This window comes from Magnolia sinica, chromosome 19 (assembly GCF_029962835.1).
Source record: "Magnolia sinica isolate HGM2019 chromosome 19, MsV1, whole genome shotgun sequence".
NCBI classification, from domain to species: domain Eukaryota; kingdom Viridiplantae; phylum Streptophyta; class Magnoliopsida; order Magnoliales; family Magnoliaceae; genus Magnolia; species Magnolia sinica.
In genome coordinates, this window is record NC_080591.1 from 3910045 (window position 1) to 3930811 (window position 20767).

The 20767-nt window shown below is 42.3% G+C and overlaps 1 protein-coding gene across 1 annotated transcript; it reads right to left on the minus strand.

The window, feature by feature from the left end:
• Positions 1-9410: 9410 nt before the first annotated feature.
• LOC131235152 (cinnamoyl-CoA reductase-like SNL6) lies at positions 9411-20564 on the minus strand. Its single transcript, XM_058232289.1, has 5 exons — positions 20184-20564; positions 15730-15905; positions 12272-12466; positions 11015-11168; positions 9411-9999 (listed from the first exon to the last, which is right to left on the minus strand). Exons 1-5 carry the CDS (start codon positions 20431-20433, stop codon positions 9692-9694), a joined length of 1083 nt encoding a protein of 360 aa, XP_058088272.1. The 5' UTR covers positions 20434-20564; the 3' UTR covers positions 9411-9691.
• Between the last annotated feature and the right edge of the window lie 203 nt (positions 20565-20767).

Consider the following 20767-nt stretch of genomic DNA (forward strand, 5'->3'; position numbering starts at 1 on the left):
GGGAATCCAATGATAGTTTTACACCATTTAGAAAATGGTGGTGACTCTTCAAATGTATGTATGGATTAGTTTCACGGCTATCTAAACCGTCCAAATAGATGATCCAACCGTTTATAGAGCATAATTAAAATTCTATCTGAGAAGATAATTTTCATCATCTGATCTCTGCCTTCGAATTTAAACCACTCACTATTTTCCTACCATCCATCCGATAAACGCTAATCGGATTGCTTATCAGTATGATTTTAGAGATATGTTCTATTCACAATGGGACCCACAGTATCGATCTTGATTTATTTTATATCAGTGCCACATGTCACATGTGTAGAGCATTAGTCACCACCAGTTTTTAAATGGTGTAGAACTAATACAGGACTCTAACGTCATTTTTCATCTTTATGAGTTATTTGATACACTGGCGGAGTTTTACCATTCATACACATTCATACAGCTACTTACATGCGACATTCTTTTACTCGATCCAAACCGTTCAAAGTGTGTGGCCTACTTCGGATTTGACATGTTTCATTTTTTAGATCGTTGAAAAGTTTTCGATTTATCAGGCTAATTTTTTGCCACAAATCGAAAGGTTGTGAATAGTTGATGGCCCAATTACGTGGGCCCCAGTGTTTGAATAGTTTTATACCTTTTATTGAGATTGTATTTATCGGGTGCACCATGCACCACTGCTTATAATAGTGAACTCCCGACAAAATTGGGCACGTGGAATATTGGTCCATGATCCTGACCGTTCACTATCGTGTTCTACTGATCTCAGCTGCAAAAGAGAATTTTCACTGGCGGGGCGATCTGATTCATCTGATGGCTGAGAAATGTTTGCAATGGCCAGCCACTGTACGGAGAGAAACTGGCCATCGGATGAGTGGGGCACTCCAATCCCTACCTTTTGAAGATACTAGTCCATCCAAATGTGGGACCCACTTCATGAAATGTCTCGTACTGTTGTATCACGTGCCAAATGTAAATAGAGCATACTGTGAGGAAATCGGTGCACTCAGCGCAGGTTATAATCTCTTCTTTTTTATTTCGCCAATTTCCGATAATAACCCTGCGTGTCTCTCTAACTTGCATTGCACGTGAGAGATCGTTCCAAACATCGAGACGTCGTTGCGTCCGTAAATTTCCCCATCCAACTGTCATGGTGGTCCGGACCATCCATCAAGTGGCCCATCGTGTATTGGCCCCGACCCAAAAATCTTGATTATCGGATAATCCTAACCGTCCGACTGCAATATTGTCAATGGATGGCTAAAATTAAAAACTGAAATGACTCCCATTCAATGGCTAAAAATAAAATAAAATTCCCATGATCGTTGATAGGACTGTAGAGACTTTCGATTGTTAGGCATGCTTTCTGAATGCACGGTGGAGATATTCTCTACAATGAGTTTTAGTTTCAGGTACAATCAAATGGCACCTAGTTGCACTCAATCTGAACCGTCCGTGAGATGCAACTTTTCTTGAGCTACTACCCAAAGTCACCTCATTCGGATGAGATGACTCTAAACATGTTTACGTTGGCTCTTTTATATAGCCATCCATTTTCCCAATCCATATATCGGATGGTTATCATTGTCCGACAAGAATGATTCTTTGAATTCTTTGAAACAGTAAGTTATCCAATGTAGATGAACGGTTGAGATTGACGATTGATCCTAGTTCGTATTGTCGATCTTGGCCCTCCATTTTGGGATGCTATTGATCAAACGGTTCAGCTCATCCGATCCATGTGAATTTCTCTTGGCAACATATGAATTGTGGGATAGAGTAAATGGACGGTCCAGATTGATTATACTGATGGAATCACATGTCCAATACAAGGATGTACTTGAAATAAAATCACGATCTAATCTGACCCATTTGTTTGAGAAGAGGCCGCTGTCGACATTACCGTCAGCAAAAATTTAAAAGGATTTTCAGCAAGGAAACACTATCTTATCTGAAAAGATACCACAAAACTGGAAGATTCTGCGTACTTCGTTAAATTCGTGGGCCCACCTGTGATCAAGGCCGACGATGGGATCATGTACTAAAATGAGCTTGAAAAATAAATGGACGGTGTGGATAAAACACATACATCTTGGTGGGGCCCACAGTACCCACGTCGGTGCTGTGTGCTAGACTACCCAATCTGAGTCCACGCTCTGGATTGCAGATGACTTCGAAACCACCATAACGTCGTGATCAGAGCCGTTCAAATAAGGGCCTGCAAAATGCAACGTACGACCATTTTTAATCCTGCCGACAATTTTCTCTACCGTTAATCGAATGGCTGTGATCATCCAATCATGGTTACTTTTTGGTCGTGCGCAATCGACGGTAGGTTTCTTAGATCCAACGGTCATTCTTCATCATAATCGGGTTGACTCGACGCCACGTGGGAATTCAACAATGTCTTAATGCAGGAACAATTTAAAATTTATTTCTAGGCCGGATCCACCGCATAGGCTTTGTGGGGCCGACCGAGATGTATGCATGACACCGAATCCGTCCATCATGTTCACCTCACATCATGATATTATGCAGAAATCATCACGGTCAATTCCTTAGAAAAAATCATGCTATCCATGATAACCAAAAACCAGGCTGATCGGAAGCTCCGGTGGACCACACCATAGGGAATATTTGAATGGGACGCCGACCACTAAAAACCTTCCAGATTGTGTGTTGACCCACCTGTTGTTTTTATATGCCATCCAATCCATTCATAGGATGCAATCAGCCAGGATAAATTAATGGTAGGAATATATGGTCATTCCAAAAACTAAGTTGGGCCACACCCAGTGATGTATAGGTTTTAGCCATGATTTTACATGGTGTGTCCCACATGAGTTTTGGATGGGGATGATTGTTGGCGTCAAATGACAACATGATGTGGTTCACATGATGTACGGATTGGATATCAAGCATAAATCAAGATGGCCCCACTCATCACAAAGCCCTGTAGTGGATCCAGCCTGTTTTCTTTATATAATCAGCTGTACGTACTCAATGGTCCTGCTTATCTTCCATCGTTGGTCAAAGGTAACGTCCGTCTTCCACGTCAGCCTGCCTTTTAAAAATAGGAAGTGCTCAGAAACCTGACAAGGGATAACATCAGAGAGATTGGGCCGAACTGGGCCATCCTGTAACATCCTGGATTTTCACTGTTTTAGATTTCTAAAATTCTTTTAATTTTTTTTTTTAATTTAATTAACTTATAATATTACTTATTAACCATTAGCACTCAATGTTAGTGTATGCAGGGGTGGTACCAGTAAAGAACCACACTAGTCCGATTAATCTGCCGTAGGAAGCCAATGAATCCGCCCGATCACTTGAACATCAGGTGTAGTGTAACATCCCGCCCAACCACAACAGTGTCTTGGGACGTCCACATAGGATTTGCCACAAGACCGTTCGTTTAAAGTACTCGTAGCGAGGTATCACAAATAAATTAGACCAAGATTTGCCCAATTGATTAGGCCAGACGGGTCCTGATAGAACCTGGTGTGGGCCTCCAAGCCAGATGACCATTTACAACTAGCGACAGCCCGTGCGGGCTGTACCGCGACGCGGGAAGGTAAAAAAATCTAAAAATTTAGGGAACCATAGAGCTCACTGGGCTTGTGGACCATCGCGGACCACAGACCCAGTGGACACCCAGAAGTGGGATCTAGTACTGACTATATGCACCCCACTTATGTCAGGACCGGAATCTGGCGCTCGCAAATGAATCTGAGATACAAGGTTATCCAGCTGTCGGATCTCTTCAACATTTTTAGGGGAGGTATAGTGAATTTTTCTACACCCGTCCACAAACTCTGGGACCCGATCATGGAACGGTGACCGTTGATCGCAAATCGGGCCCGTGCGACCAAACTCCAAATCCGATCGTCCCCAAATTTTACGTGGCCCTTCATCGGGCCATTGAGCAACTATCCTATGAATTTCATAACCAAAGGGCCACCAGAACCACTCCAATCACCAAAATGGACCCCACAGGGCCATTTGAAGATCGGAACCGTTTACTCAAACCCCATAACCATTCATTCGTTTGTTTTTCAAATTTTATATGGCCCCTCACTAAGCCATAAAGCACCTACACACTAAATTTGGTGACCAAGGGGGTGTTGGGTCCGCCCCAAAGCCAATGAGGAATCCTAGAGGGCCATTGTGGGAATTCATTGAAACTTAAGGCCAGAGGGCCCAAATCTAACGGACCCTTTGCTAACTAATCAAAGCAAGCATGACTAAATTAAAGATCTAACCGGGGCAGAGTCAGATAAGGCTCGGATCTTGAATAATAGACCAAATCAACCCCATTACTCTTTTAGCCTAAAACCGACGGCTTAGAGTAATCATGACTGAATCTCCACTTTCACTAATTATGAATAGGCCACACTATGAACATAGTTAATTCAAACCCTAATCATCGCCCATGAGAAATCTTAATACCTAATTCATTCTAAAAATGCCCCGATTTCCCGAACAAGTTCTAGACCGCTCGTTGGTGGGCCACTAGTTACAAAATTATAGAGTAATGTCCGTCTTGCTGGGCTTGACGTCCATCGCGAGAGTCGAATCTGGGTATTGCCCAAAACCGCTCAACTTGAGCTAAAGGACGAGTGCATGAGAAGTGCAAATACCTTAAAGAAAGAAGTTAAAACTTAAGTGAATTGGGTCGTCCCCTCTTATACAAAGTTGAGGATTTCGGACCGTTGGTTTGCGACCAAATTTCACACGTGGAGTAAGAATATTTTCTTCCTCATATCCGTATAGCCGCTGCCCCGATCGACTATCGGTGACCGTTGAACAGACTTCTAATCATATCTGTTGATCAGCGCATCCAAATGGTGGGCCGATCATGTCCATACATAAATCATCATTAGGGCTAACTATCCTACGGTATAAATCAATGTGTACACCTCATAATGGGCCCTAGAGCTTAGAAAGACCTTCCTATAGGTCTAGTATAGTAAAAACCTAGCCTTTGGGGCCATTTATGCCAAATCTGGCATAGTGCCTCATTTGGGCACCCCTTCTCCCCATACGATTTTGCCCTAGAGGAAAGGAAGAGAGAAGAGAGAAAAGGGAGAAAGAAGAAAGGAGGAAGAGAGGAAAAGAGTGAACGTGAGCAAGGTGGACCCTAGATCGAGGTGGGGCCCAAGGAAATCAAACCCCACAACTTTCTACCTCGTTTCCAAGAGAAAACCCTCCTCCGCGACCTCCATTTCATTCCGTTGATCGCCTAGGTAAGATCCATCACCCATTTTTCTTGAAAACCTTATGATGAGGAGGGGTTTACATGAGATTCTAACATGCAATGCTTTGCTTTAGGAATTCTGGCCAATCGACCCAAAATCCACACTCCTAGGTCGTTTCCAAGTCTTCAACGATCCATAGGTGCGGACTATTGTTCTTAGGTAGCCTAGCACCAATTCTAGTATGAGATTAATGATTTTGATTGCTTGGATGCTATATTTGGAGAATCTAGAGAAAGCCTATGAATTTTAGGTTTGTTGAAATGATATGGAATTATTGGATTGACTCTTGTGATGATTGTTCTTACCTCTCACATGATTTGATGTATGGATGATTACATGTTCATGCCTTGTTTAATTTTTCCATGTGATGTTGCTTCATTGGATACATGATTTATCACTCTTACATATATGATTTCTCAAGATGGAGGAAGTGCTTAGCTTCCTCACAAACCCACACTATCACATGCACTTTGTTCTTGATAATGTTCGCTTGCTTATAGGAATATCCATTCTTGTATGGTTGAGATGTCTGTGAATATGATATTGTTATGCTTATTGATAAGTTGGTTAGTTGACATGTTATGGGTCCCCTCACCCTCCTTGGGTTGGTCAGGAATTTGAGAAGTGACGGTAGTCCCATCGGTTGGACTATGCTATGGCTAGACCCATGCGTTTGGGCGGGTGTGTGCGAGTGGCTGTAGTTCGACTACATGGGTCCTTTGTGCCCGATGTCACTCGCTTCATGCTCGCCCGACTCGGCTGGTCTAGCCTATTGTCTGACCAACCTTGATTGTTAACCCTGCTTGTTCACACTTGTATGGAACCTGGAACACCCTACAACCGTTGTAGCTCATTAATAACCCACTTGAAATTTGGTCCACAGCCTCGTGAGCCGGACATGGTGGAATGGAACACTGTGTCCGAGCTGTCGGCCTATACTGGGGTACCGCGCCTCCCCGTAGTGACCGCGTGCGATCCCTTTCTCATGGCACTCCTCATATGCTTGAAGTCGGGGATGAGGAACCCGACGGGATCACGGACCGCGGGGTCTCGACCTCACATATTGGGGGGTCTTGGCCTCGCAACCCGTTTAGGGCATTGATACGTGTGGTGTACCAGATTTCTAAATCTGCTGGATGAATGGACCTAACTAATCACACGGCTAACATGATCATTGCATCGCACTAGTTAGGGTGGCGACTCGGCAATCGAGGTCGCACTGAGGGAGTGTTGGCATTGGCGATCGTTAGATGGTATCGCACGAGGGAGCGTTGTGGTGAGGGCATGCATCATGTCATGCTGCATACATGCGCATTAATAAGATTAATTTGACGTTTATGCTTGACTGCTTTTCATTAATGTCATATTATAATTGATGCCTGTGATAACTTAAGACTAATAGCACCCACTGAGTTGATCACTCACTCTCAATCTGGGACGGTGTTTTAAAACACCAACCAGACCCGTTCATAGATGCAGGTGACTCGGGGCTTGAGGAGTCTGGTGAGGCGAGTTTCGAGGAGGAGGACGAGCTGTCCTACTTCTAGTTGATGGACGGTTCTCCGCCAGCTTGAGAGGTGGGATTGGATCACTGAGCAGGGGCTCAATTTTATTCCTTTTTGGAGTTACTATTCGTTTGCGATTTTGTTGGGTAGCATCTTATGCAACCCATGTATTCCTTTGAACATGTATATATATATATATTTTTATATTTGTATTCAGTCTCTTTCATTTTAGTGGACTTGTGTGGATGTACTTCATGTTCCAGAAGATTCCAGGCTGTGCATTTAGATTGGATCGCATATTAATGAAAATTGGCTATAAGTGACCTCGAGAACTCGGGAGTCGAGTATATGCACGACTCCCGATTTTCAGGGTGTTACACATCCTGATGGGCCTTTGGGAACACTCAAGCCCGTGGCTGCATTCCAATCATTCTCATGTGTGGGAATTTAGGTCCACCCCTCGATTACCGTACATACGATCAAAACCAATCCCCATGATTTGGTGATGTCAAACAGTGGCTAGAAAAAAACTATAATATACTGATAATCTAAGACCCAAAAAATCCAAATTCGCATTTTTAACAAAGCAAAATGTGGTAAAAGGGGGAAGTGAAAATATAATAATAATAATTTACAGTTTCATTTGAATCTTCACCACTGGTGGTCCAAATTGAGGTGGTACTTGCGATCATCATGGACGGCCATGATGATGATGATTGGTGGGGCCCATTTCCAATTGACTTAGCTTTCATTAGAATTCGTCACTAGCTTGAGCAACCGATTCCTAACTTGTCGGCTTGAATAGCTTCAGTAGCCCTTTATTGGAATGCAGACGCGTCATATGTTAGTTTTATCAGAGTTTTGGCGGGGGTGGGGGTTGAAGGTTCTATGTGGTCGAGGTCATGGGAACTTCTCATGAGGTTGAGCTGTGTGGGCCCCACTGTGATGCGTGTCAACCATCAACACCGTGAATTTGATGGGTCCCCTTTACATTAAGGGATACCCCAAAAATCAGCCGTATAAGGAACTCAGGTGGGCCATACCAACTAAAACCATATGAAGACATGCCTAAAACTTATAAAAGTACTTGGCGGGGCCCACCTGAGTTTTGGATGTGGCTGACACTTTGTCTAACATCTCATCCAAGTGGGACACACACAATGGATGGTATTGATTTATGAACCACATCTTGGTGGGCCCAATAAATGATTATAAATGTTTTAATGGGAGTAACCCCTCTCAACTGTTATATATGGTGTGGCCCACCCAAGTCATAGATTGAGTTGATTTTTAAGGATGTGGCCCACCATGGAATGGTGCATCTGATTGATGGGGTAGATATTCAACACACATCATGGCGGAGCCCCCAGAGCCTGACCTTATGGGAAGTTTCCATGAGGACCTCATAGTACCATTTTCCCATATATGTATACGGTACTATGCGGTCGAGCTATGTGGACCCCACTGTGATGTGTGATGGACATCCACCCCAATCAAGTGCACCCTTTTCTTGGTGGGCCATGGGCTTAAAAATCAAGCCAATCCACACACACACACACACACACACACATATATATACACACACACACCTATCCATAGCTCAAGTGGTAGACTGAGTAAAGGATACCTCATTTCAACAATGAGGTCTTGGTATTGATTTCTTAGTGGGGGTGGCTAACCGTGAACTGACACTGGGGTGTACTAACAAGCTAACAAATATACACACACACACACATGTATGCTCACCTGTGCCATGTCATGGGTGTCTAATCCGAACAGTCCATGTGATGCGGCATCCTATGAAACCCTAAGGGACCAATTTATACCATATTCTAAAACTTTGGTGGGCCATAGCAAAGAGATGTAAATTAAGGGAGAAAACTGTGAGTTTCATGGGGTGTTGCATCATGTAGACCATTCAGATTTTGGACTCACTTCACGTATAATGAGTTCTCAAAAAGTTGCACATTTGGCTATATATATATATATATATATATATATATATATATATATATAATATGGCCCACCTGAGTTTGTTGATTTTTGGAATATCCCATAATCTAAAGGGGACCCATCAAATGCGGTGTTGATGTTCGACGCACATCACGGTGGGGCCCACACAGCTTGACCTCATGAAACGTTCCCATGAGGTCAACCTTATAATGACGTTTTTTGTATATATATAAAAAGAAGAGTGCGAGAGAATTAAGATTTTTAATTATATATATTTTTTGTTTTAGTGAAAAAAAAATGCATTATTGTCCAATTGATACGGACTTACCGTGGAACCACTTCAACATCTATATTTCTTGCCTTTTGTTTTGATTTTAGCCTTTGGCTTTTTATCTAGCCATTTTCTTTTACGTTTAGCTTGAGCGGGTATTTTTCCCCGACGCCTTAACCCTATCCAATTCAAGCCCATTGGTACTTACATCATGCAAATTGTGAGTTGTCTTAGCCAGGCTCTTATCCCTAAGCCTTGGTTTTACACAGCCGGTCCAACTTCCAAGCCATGGCTGACCCTATAAGTTAAGGAGAAAATTATCAACGGTTCAAGATAGTTTGATTGCAAAATTTTCCTTTTGACATCCTCCATCTACCATCACTTCCATCCAATAAATGCTGTTTACACATGGTGGGAGCCACTCATAAGTCTCTTAAGCCATTTCATTCTTTTTCATAATGGTTGCGAACTTGACGACTGGACCAGGGCGTTCATCATTTGCCTGGATGCTGGGCCTAGATTTCAAGCCCCAACCCATCACTGTCCCTGAGGGTTAGGCTACCTGGTCTGGTCTGCCAGGGTCCAGCCCATGGCCACCCCAAATGCACAATTAAAACAAAAACAAAAACAAAAACATATTCTACTACATCTCTACCCTTTTAAGGGTCTCTACTACAATTTTCATACATACCGGTTCAACACAGACCCGAGTCTGCATCTTCAGAGCATTGCAACCGTCTCAACACTAATCTAGACAGCTTCCTATTGCACAACTCGAACCTAACAGGAACGTCGGCAGTGATGTCACCGCCTATCAAGTCTGGCATCCTCATCTGATGGCCCAGCTCTGCTGCTTCTTCATCTCGATCGATCACACGGTCGAAACAAATGTACCTCCCAGATGCCCCGCTGCCTGTCTCCTCATACACGCAGATGTGCGCCCGGGCCACACTGCTAACATCGACGGTAGCCAGTAGGCCACGTATGTACATCTCTTGAGCCCCTGCATGTCAAGAAAGACAAGTGGGGAAGTTGTAAATTTAGGGACCTTCATATATGGCCGTTTATGGGCTGGGTGCCAGCCCGGCCCATTGCTTGCTAGGCCCACAAATTACATGAAAATATTCCCATACCCATACACGGCCCATGGGCCTTAAACTACACGAACCGAGCGAGCTAGATCAGCTTGCTCGACTCGACTGGAAAAAGCTCGATTTGACTTGGTTCGAAGCTGAGTTCAAGCTGAGTCGAGTTGAGTTTTTTAAGCTCAAAAATGAGTTCGAGCTGGCCGAGCTCAACTCGACTGGATCAAACCAGCTCGAGTTAAACTTGGATCGAATTAGTTCGGTGACTTGGTTACTTTGATATTGATGATGCTCATCAAGTGTTTGATGAAATGACCCAACAAAGTGTGGCCGCTGGCAAAGAAGATATGTATATAAAACAAATATCCAATTTTTTATTTTATTTTATTTTTATGTTGCTTATAAGGTGTTTGATAAAATACTTATAAAACCATTGCTGCTATTTTAAATATAGTGAGTTTTGAAAGTGCAGTATAAGTGTTTGTGAAAATGTTGCACAAGTGAACTCGAGTTAGTCTTGGCTAGAACTGGCCCGAGCTGCTGACAGAACCAAGCTGAGCTGGCCAGTCAAGCGCATGGATGCAGCCGAGCCTAGTTCAAGCTGAGGTCAGCTAGTGGCCGAGCGTCCGCTCGACTCGGTTCGACTTGATGTACGCCCCTACAGTAAGGACCATGTGGTCTTTCCCTTTCAATTTGGACCGCGTGGATAAAACCCATGCATCACGGTGTCCCCCACAGAGGTCCTGCCTATGTAAACCTATCACATCTGTTAGTGGTTGTTATTGACTTTCATATTTGAGAGAAAATTACAGCCGTAGAACATACCTAACTCAAACCTACTGGAGACGTGAACATGTTTGCTACGCGACCTACCTAACACTAAATGCTACTATGGTGTGAACATTTTGAAAGAGACAGGAAATGGGCACGTACCTTTGAGGTAGGCAATGGACGGTGTGGAATTTCTCTCGTAAAATTCGGGACCTGTGATCAGGGCCGGACAAATGGTCGCCAGTTGAACGTCTCTGTCACGTGCCACGTTCCATGCGCCTTTCTCCGCCATCGTCTTACCCAACGCAAACCATAGCTGCCAAAAGCAAACAGAGCTGTATCATCATCATGTGGAAGGAAGAGTCTCCATCTGGACCGTTCATTAGATTGGGCCCACTTGGCTTGCATCGCGGATCGAAAATCAGGCCCGTTCTATCATCGGTTGGCCAGTACGCATGAGTGGGGTGTGAACCACTGGTCAATTCTTTTGAACGTCGGTTTATTTTCACGCAAGCTCGCCCCCCTGATGATAGGCACGACACTTTTCTGTAATCCCTCGGTGGGGCCCACATGTCTGAAATCCACTCCGTTTATTAGTTTCTTCAGCTCGGTTTAGGACATCAGCCCAAAAAATGAGGCAGATCCAAGATTCAAGTGGGCCACACCACCAGAAAAAGTGAGGATGGAAACGTGTAGGGTGGACGTGGAGTGAATGTCACAAGGACATCACGGTGGACACCACAGCGTCCTGCCCCCGCCTGGACGATTATCCGTCCATGGCAGGGCTCTGTGGGGCCCAGAGTGATGTACGTGTTATATCCATGCCGTCCATCTATTTTTCCAGATTATTTTAGAGTATAAAGCTAAAAATAAAACAGATCCAAGGCTAAAGTGGGCTACACAGTGGAGATTGAACGGCCACCATTAAAAACTTCTTGGAAGCCTCGGAAGTTTTTGGATCTAGCTGATATTTGCATTTCCCTGCATCCAGTTCTATATGACCTTATGACCAGGTTGTATGGAAAACAAACATCACGGCGGCCCTTGGGATAGTTTCAACGGTGGATGTCACTATCACCGCTGCTTCCTGTGTTGTGGTCCACTTGAGGTTTGGATCTGCCTCATTTTTGGACTCATACTCTAAAATGATCCAGAAAGATGGATTGATGGCGTGGATAAAACCCATACATCACGGTGGGTCCCACATAGCCCCTCTGTCTGGACGGATTACAATCTGCTTTCATCGTATTGGTGTTATTTCCAACTAAAAAAGAAAAAATAAAGACTGACGGAACCATAATCTGGACGGTTAAATTTGACTTTTTTTTTTTTAATGCCACGTATGCAAATTTCAACAACCAGCGTATCAACCGTCAAACTCTGCTAGAGTAATTAGTTATCTTAATTAAACTGTCTCACCTTCTTCTGTCGGCAGAAGCTTTCATCACTCCAACAGCTTTCATCGAGAATTGGGGGGAGATCAACGACCGGATCGCTTCGCCAAATGCAGGCCAGAAGGGAAGATGTGAACACACATTTCGTGACCGAAGGGGTCCGCGCGCATGCCTCGATCACCGTCTGCGATGCTCGATGTTCCATCTCAGCCATCCATTTCTACATAAAAAGAGAAAGAGGGAGGAAGAATAAGGCTGTGTGCAACATATATTGTATTGTATGTGGAATGATCTTGTCCGTTGAATTAGTTGGTGTTTGGATGCTATCATTATTGTGTATGAATCATAACTCACTTCGTCATGCTTGGCCCACCATGAGAGAGCCGGAATTCCCCGGCCTAGTGGGCCATACCAAGGTTACATCAAGAGCTATCGGCCGTCCATTGGGCCCGTTTAGAATGAGAGCCTAGCCTACTTTGCAAGTAATGGGTCCCCCAAATGAATGGTTTGGATCACCATCAAGTTGGGAGTGGATGCTACGTATCCATACAATAAACATAAAATCCTTTCCAAATCGGCATCCACGGTCTGCTTGTTTTACCCATTATATGTGATGATTACATATTACTTTTTTGCCAGTTGATTTATCAAATGTAAAGTTATAATTATGACATTTTTATATTACTTTAATGTTAAATCATTACTGATATTTTTATATTATTTTAACATTGAATCATTACTGATATTTTTATATTCCCTTAATGTTAAATCATTATTAAAATATATATATATTTTTTTTGGATACGAGACTTCCATAATAATACTATAAAAAAGTGTAATCATTATAAATTATTTTACTTATCTACTTGATACATGTGCATTTGATTGATGATTTATATGTTTGGTTGTGCAGAGTAACATCATAATGATAATATATTTCTTTCATATGATTAAATAATTGGTAAAACAAACAAGTCTCTAAACAGCATACCTTTCTTTCCACGGCATTTGAAAAATATTTTTAAAAAAATCAAAAGAACAAGTCTGACTTTTTCTTTCTCCCATCACAAGTCATTCAAAGGATAAAAACTTCCATACTCTCTTGAGGTGATGGATGATGCATAGGCACTTAAAAATCAAACGTGGCATATAGGTAATTTAATTTAAACTATTTAAATTTTGATCTCAGTTTATATGTATTATGAACAAAAAAAAATTAATCCTCTTTGAAATTTAACAATTAAGTTGGTGGACATTTATTAGTTAGTTAAAAATTAAAATATATAATTATATATCTATATATATATATATATATATATATATATATATATATATATATATATATATCCAATAATCTTATTTCAACAAATATGTTTCCTAATTGGAGGTTAAGATTACTCGATCAATATGATTTAGGGGCAGTGGCTTAGCTGCAGTGAATTCAACAATTTAGACAGTTTATTTTGAATTAGTAAATGCCAACTCTACAATTTTGAATTGCCTTGTGCATAAAGCATCATAAGCTTTTAGAGTATTTAATAACTCCCTAAAAAAAAAAAAAACGCTGCTGTGATATTGGAGTCATCGTTCTTTGGTTGTCTTCATATATTTGTCCATGCGAAGACAATATACTGAATTGGATGAATTGCTCAACCTCTTGGTGAGCGCAATTAGATACATTTAAATAATTATGTTGAGTTTGTTTTACAATTATCATTTTAATTACAACAGATAAAAATAAGATCGTTAAGAATATTTTGTTACAACAGCAAATGATGTCCTGATCCTGTGGTTGGTTTGTGATGAAGTGACAATTTGACTTGGTAAATCACTTTATCTCTAACAGTCTCTCAATGGGGTCACATTTATTTAAAAAATGACTACACATATCAAACATTCCCATCTCTCTAAATGTTGGCTATTAAATCAATGTTAGAAAGAAAAAAAATAAAAATAAAAATGGTCAGAAGAAAATCTGTGGTAAGGATTGTCTGATAGACTTGATTTTTGAAACATGAGCTAATTTTTCTAATACGAGTTAGCGTAGGTACAACAGTACAAATGTATTAGGTAGTCTCCATGAAAGAGATTAATCCCTAGCTCTAATTTATTTTTTTTCCTTAATCATTTCGCAATGTTTGAATGAACGATCAGGCCCGTGGCTTTGTGCACTGTTCGTTCTATTGATAATTAATCCTGTCATCCACACTGCTCATCCCACAGTTCCCTGCTGGTGTATGTCCCCCTCCAAACATGAAGTTGTTGGAGAGGTGGTAGTTGAGACGTCCCTAGCATTGCCTAAAAACGCCCTAATCGATTGTCTCATGACTACGACAAGGAAGCACTCTCAGTGGTGAAATTCAATTTCAGCCGTTGCTTTTAACTGATTGATGTAATCCAATGACCAAAAATGTATCCATCTTGTGGGTAGGTTCATCAAAGAAGTCGGGTTTGATGATCCAATACAAGAGTACTAAGTCGGGTTTGATGATCCAATACAAGAGTACTAAGTCGGGTTTGATGATCCCATACAAGAGTACTACAAGCTACTTATTACCAATGGACGGTTGCAATATAGCTATATGCATACCCTACTATGCCGTAGTATGCTCATGTGTTGCATGTGGACCGTTTGATCATAATACCTAGACCATATATTTACGGTACGGAATTATCAATCACTTAAATCAGGTCAAATGATTCAGTAACCGTATGTGCATTCCAACACTTGTTGATCATAGAAGCGCATGCTACAAAAAGCAGGATGCAACATAGCAGCTGGCAATGGGCTTGGTGTGCAGCGGCGATAATGGCTGCAGCCAGAGAAGGAGGAAGAGCAACAAGGGAAAGGGGTATGACTTGTTAGGTTTTGAGAACACTAGCTCTGATACCATGAAAATTATTAATCAAGTTTAATTATGATAATTTGTTTCTCCACTCTCTTTCTTATTTATAATAATAAAATATTTAGAATAAGCAAATTGTGGTCCACAAGACCACCTAATTACCCAAACTCTCTCATGACTCTAAAAGATGACCCACCTGATAATTGGCTCTACTTCGTTTTTTAGATGCTGCCCTAAAATGACCTGCAAAACGGATGGAAGACGTCTATGCAGAATACATACACCAAGGTGGGTCCCATGGTAAGGGCCTTGGTCTCACCTAATCTGCTCCCTCCACAGGCACCATTGTTTATGGGCCATATACCGGCGGAGATGTACGGTTGGGAGCTCACCTTTTATGGAAAACATTTTGGGTTGAAAACATTTTCAAGTAGTTTTCTTTCTTTTTTAAAAAAAAGAAGTGCTAAAACTTTTGGTAACCTTATCTTTTTTGGTTATTGTCTTTGTTTTTTTCTTTTTCTCTTTCTTGAAGAGTAACTTTCAAATAAAATGTCATTTTCTCTACTGAAACTTTCAAAGCTTCCAAACATACCCTTAATTTTTATTTATTTCTTAACAGTAATCTTAAAATTATTACCGTATAGCCTGAGATGCCGCTGGGATCAGCAAAACAAGAGGTGTGAAATACTCCACGACAGCCGTCGAAGGCCTCACATAAGCTTTCCAATTCTGTCAGTTTCACCATCACGGCCGACACTCGATGATGGCCCCTCTCCCCAAACATCTCCATCTCTCTCAGCTTCTCTAAATCATCTGTACTTCCATCCAAACAAGATAATTCAGTAAAAGGAAAATAGACCATTTTAACTAGTGGATTTGGTGCATCATAATCTTCTGTCATCCAAAAACAATGGGCGGAATCCCAAAACATTTTAAAATGGGATTTGAAAATCCCACCATTTTAATTAGGGGCCCGTTCCAATGGTACAAGTACCACCACAAGGGTGCTGGGAAGATGTGGAGCCCGTGTGATGCATGAATGAAATCCTACCCATCCATCAGATGGGTCGGCACATGTTACCCCAAGTCCTGAAAAATAAGGTTGACCCATGAATTAGACGGGCCACACCGTGGTGCAAGTTAGGAGGGAAAAAATCACCTTTGATTTGCCCGGACAGCCCACCATGTTGTGTATATAGAATCTAAGCCGTTCTAATCCTTCATCTGGCCTGGATGAAGGATCAGGCCGAAACTCAGACTCTTTTACTATTAAGGTGGGTCCATTTACAAATCAAGGGTCGGAGTCTACTCTCACATTGTTCCATCTTGTGGCCAACCTGAGAATTGGGTCAGTCTGATTTTTGGCATTTAAGAGTAATATGAGGTGATGTGTCTGATGAACGGGTTGGATGGCCTGCATACATCATGCGGTCCCACATTTGCATTGAAACAGTGTAAGCTTACTATGGCATTTGGACCACTGGAGGGCTCCTCTTTTAAATTTGTGTTGGATTCCTGCCCATGGCCCTTGGACAGTCAGAGGTAGTTGTATACTGACTTTCGGACGCGGATTTCCTGCGAAAGCCTTTCGCAGGAAGTTACTGTGCTGGAAACCCAGGTGGGGCCCACTGTCATATTTGTGAGAAATCCTCTCCGTCCATCCGTTTTTTGAATTCATTTTAGGATATGAAGCCAAAAATGAACCGTATCCAATGCTCAAGTGGGCCGAAAATGTGATAATTGAACTTCTACAGTTGAAATATTCGTGGGGCCAAAATAGTTTTGAATCATGGTATTATTTATGTTTTCAGTTCATCCCATTAAAAATGACATTATTAACGGTATGGATGGCATTTAAACATCACTTTCGAACCTAGGGAGGTTTCAACGGTAGAGATTTCCCTAACTACCTTTTCCTTTAGTACCGCCCACCTGAGTCTTTTATCGCGCTCAATTTTGGTTTCGGCTCCTTAAAATGAGCTCCCAAAACGTATGGACGGAGTGGATTTATGAAAAAATTCAGGGTGGACCCACCAAAGTTTCAAGCGCAGGAACTTCAGGAAATCCGCGTCACTTTCCGTGCACTGTGGACACCCGTGTCGGAAGCGGATTGGCTGGTGTACTATATAGCTGATGTATTCCGTGGGCCTGATCACGAGGTATGTGTTATATCCAAACCGTCCATGTATTTGGCGAGCTCGACATAAAGCTTGAGACAAAAAATTAATATAACTATCAAGAGGACCACACTGCAAAAACCAGTGGGAGATTGAATCGTCTACCATCAAAACCTTTTTTGGGGTCACAAAAGTTTTGGATCAATATGAAATTTGTTTTTAGAGATCATTTTAGAGCATTATCCACGCACCATTCGTATAACACCGATTGGCTGGTGTACCACACACCATGTGGAACTCTTTCACCTCAGGATTGATGGGTGGTTAATTGAAAGACAGATGAAAAGGACCGGCTTTGCTAATCATCTCTACTTAGTTTATTAGAAAAACTTTGACACTCTGGCAGTGTGTGATGGATGATACGCAAGCATTCAGAAACTACTTAGAAATTGCATACGTGGCGTATGAATAGGTCAAATTAAATCCAAATTACCATTACCAGCTTAGATATACACTGAATCAAAATGCTTACTTGATGAGAAAATCATTGACACTCTGGCGGAGTATCATCCATCAAACTCCGCCAGAGCATGAAAGTTCTTCCCTCGTCTTTGGAAACACTGGGCCTGGCTCGGGCATCAATTTTAATGGGTTTGTCGTCAGCCCGGCCCGAAACAGTTCAAAATCCGTTACAAGACCTACACCAGACCCGGCCCGTCAACAGCCCTGAGAGGAAGCCATTAGGTTTGCCCTCAGAATCGTAACCTCACTTTCTTTCTAGCCCACGTATCATATATGTAGGAAATCCAAGCCGTGTAGAAGGCCTCAGAGACCATGAAGATCATCTGGTATAAAAATCAGGATGATCCACTCATCAGGTGGGCCACATCATAAAAATCAATGGAAAGCCGATAATCTCACCTAACCTATAGGTTTGGACTGTTTTACCTTTTGACTTTTCGTTCGTGTCGTTGGCACCTAACCCCTCTAAGAAAGCGGATTCCCTGTGGCACGACATGGCCTAAGCTCTGTGGGGCCCACCATGATGAATGTGTTCTATCCACGCTGCCCATCTGTTTTGCCTGCTCATTTAGGGCATGGGCCCAAAAATATTGCAAATCCAAAGCTCAAGTGGACCACACGACAGAAAACAACGGGGATTCAACACCCACCGTTGAAAACTATTTGGGGTTTTGGATCAAGCTTGTATTTGTATTTTCCCTTTCATCCTGGTCCGAGTGACCTTATGAATACGTTGGATGGCAAATAAAACATCAGGGTGGGCCCCAGGGAATTTTCAACGGTGGACGCTCAATTACTATTGTTTCCTGCAGTGTGGTCCACTTGAGTTTTGGATCTGCCTCATTTTCTGGGATCATGCCCTAAAATTAGGGGGCGAAACGGAGGACCACTCAGATAAGACACATAAATCACAGTGGGCTCCACAGAGCTTCGGCCACGTCCGGCCACAGGTATACCCCTGCTTCCCCTCTCGAGCAGTTCTCCCTTGAACTTCGAACCATTTTTCAACCGTCCATTTGCTTCGGACACGTGTAGCCAACCTGATATTGGGTTAATCTTATTCTAGGCCAGTTCATACAAATGCTCCAGGGCTGCCTGATGAACGACCCAGATCTTGCACAAGTGGGCCAAACTCTGTGGGGCCCACCGTCATTTATGCATTTTATCCACTCCGTCCATCCATTTTACTAGTTAATTTTAGTGGTTAGCCCAAAAACGAAGCATATTAAAAGATCAAGTCGACCACACCACTGGAAACAGTGTGAATTTAACGTCTACCGTTGAAAAGTTCTTGGGGGCACGGAAGTTTTAGATCAAGCTGATGTTTGTTTTTTCACATAATCCATGTATTTTTTTTTTTCTTACTAACATGTTGGATGACAAATAAACATCAATGGAGGCCTTGGAAAGTTTCAACGGTGGAAATCAATACTTCCACTGTTTCCTGTGGTACGGACCACTTGAGCTTTGTACATGCTTCAAGTTGGGGATCAACCAATAAAATGATCCCAAAAAACGGATGGACGGCGTTGATAAACCAAATGCATTCAAAGTGGGCCCAACAGAGTTTACTCATTACGCAATCCGATTTCATCCGGATCCGGATTCTTTTCGATTAGATATCTGCCACGTGTATAACCCGAGTATCCACAGGTGGTGAAATTTCACTAGCGTGAGTGTGTGGGGTGTGTGCGCGTGTGCGTGTGTAAATAATTAAAAAAATAATAATAATAAAATAAAACATGAGGGCAAGCGTACGATAAAACTTTTTTTGCGAGGAAAGTTGGATGCTCTGGAAGCGAGGCAGATGATACGCGGGCACTGAGAAATCACACGTGGCACATAGTTATTTCAAATTGGACTGCCCAAATTATAGTTCCCAATTAGGATGCACCAGACACCAAAACATACACTTGTTTGACTACATAACTACCGGATTTATGGACATTTCCTGGACGGTTGAAATGGTATTAAAAAAAAAAAATCCAACGGTCCTATTTCAAAAAACAAGTGTCAACGAATCAGAGGTTCCGTTTGCTCAATCAATTTGGGTCGTGAGTTCGTTGCAATGGGTCACACCATTCAGACGGTTTGATTTGAGTTAATGTATGCCATGTGTATACTTCTGAGTGAGAGTATACCAAGCACCATACGCTGCCAAAGTATCAGATAAATCCTCTTTTAGTAGAATCGGAGTCACGTGAAAACTAACTACTCGGTCGAGTTATCGAGTTGACTCGAGTCACCTGACATTCGGTGGCGGCGAGTTTTCTGATTTTTGTACAGAATTTGGCCTCGAACTTGATGAATTACCAAATCAGATTAGTGCATTGCAAGAGTCTTTTTCTTTATCCAATAAGGCTATTTTGGGTAATTAATTAACTCAAGACCAGACGGATGGCATTCTCGTAATTACAGGAAGAAAAGTAAGCAAAAGGAAGTGAAAACTCACCTTCGTTCTCCAGAGCGAGACGAACCGAGTACCCCCGACTCAAGAGCCGGTTCACGATAGCAAAACCGAGGTACGATACGCCGCTGGTGACGCAAACCAGCCTCTCTCCTCCTTCAACCTCGTGAAGGGGCCCGTCATCTGACACCTTTTTTCCGCTGCTCCTGCCGTTAAGGCCGACGGTCTGGAGAAGCATGCGATGGAACTCCTCCAGCTCCGCCCTGCGGCTCTCCGCCGTCCGTACGATACCCATCCTCTCTCTCTCTTAATGAAAGTGATTAAGAGTAATAAATCGAGATTAAGGAGCACTAATAGTCGACAGGAATTTTCTTTTCTTTTCTTTTTTGATGGGGGCGGCTACGCTGCCTTCGCTTGTGCCGTGTAACCAGAGATCTGTTGAATTTATAGGAGGATGGCTACTCGCGCAAGTACGTTTTGTCAAGAGAAAAACTTTGATACTCTGGCTGAGTGTGATGGACGATACAATGGCACTTAGAAAATGCATACGTCGAATACAGACAATTCAAATTAAACTGTCCGATTGTGAGTCCCTGTCTAGATATATCATGGAACAAAAACTACACCTT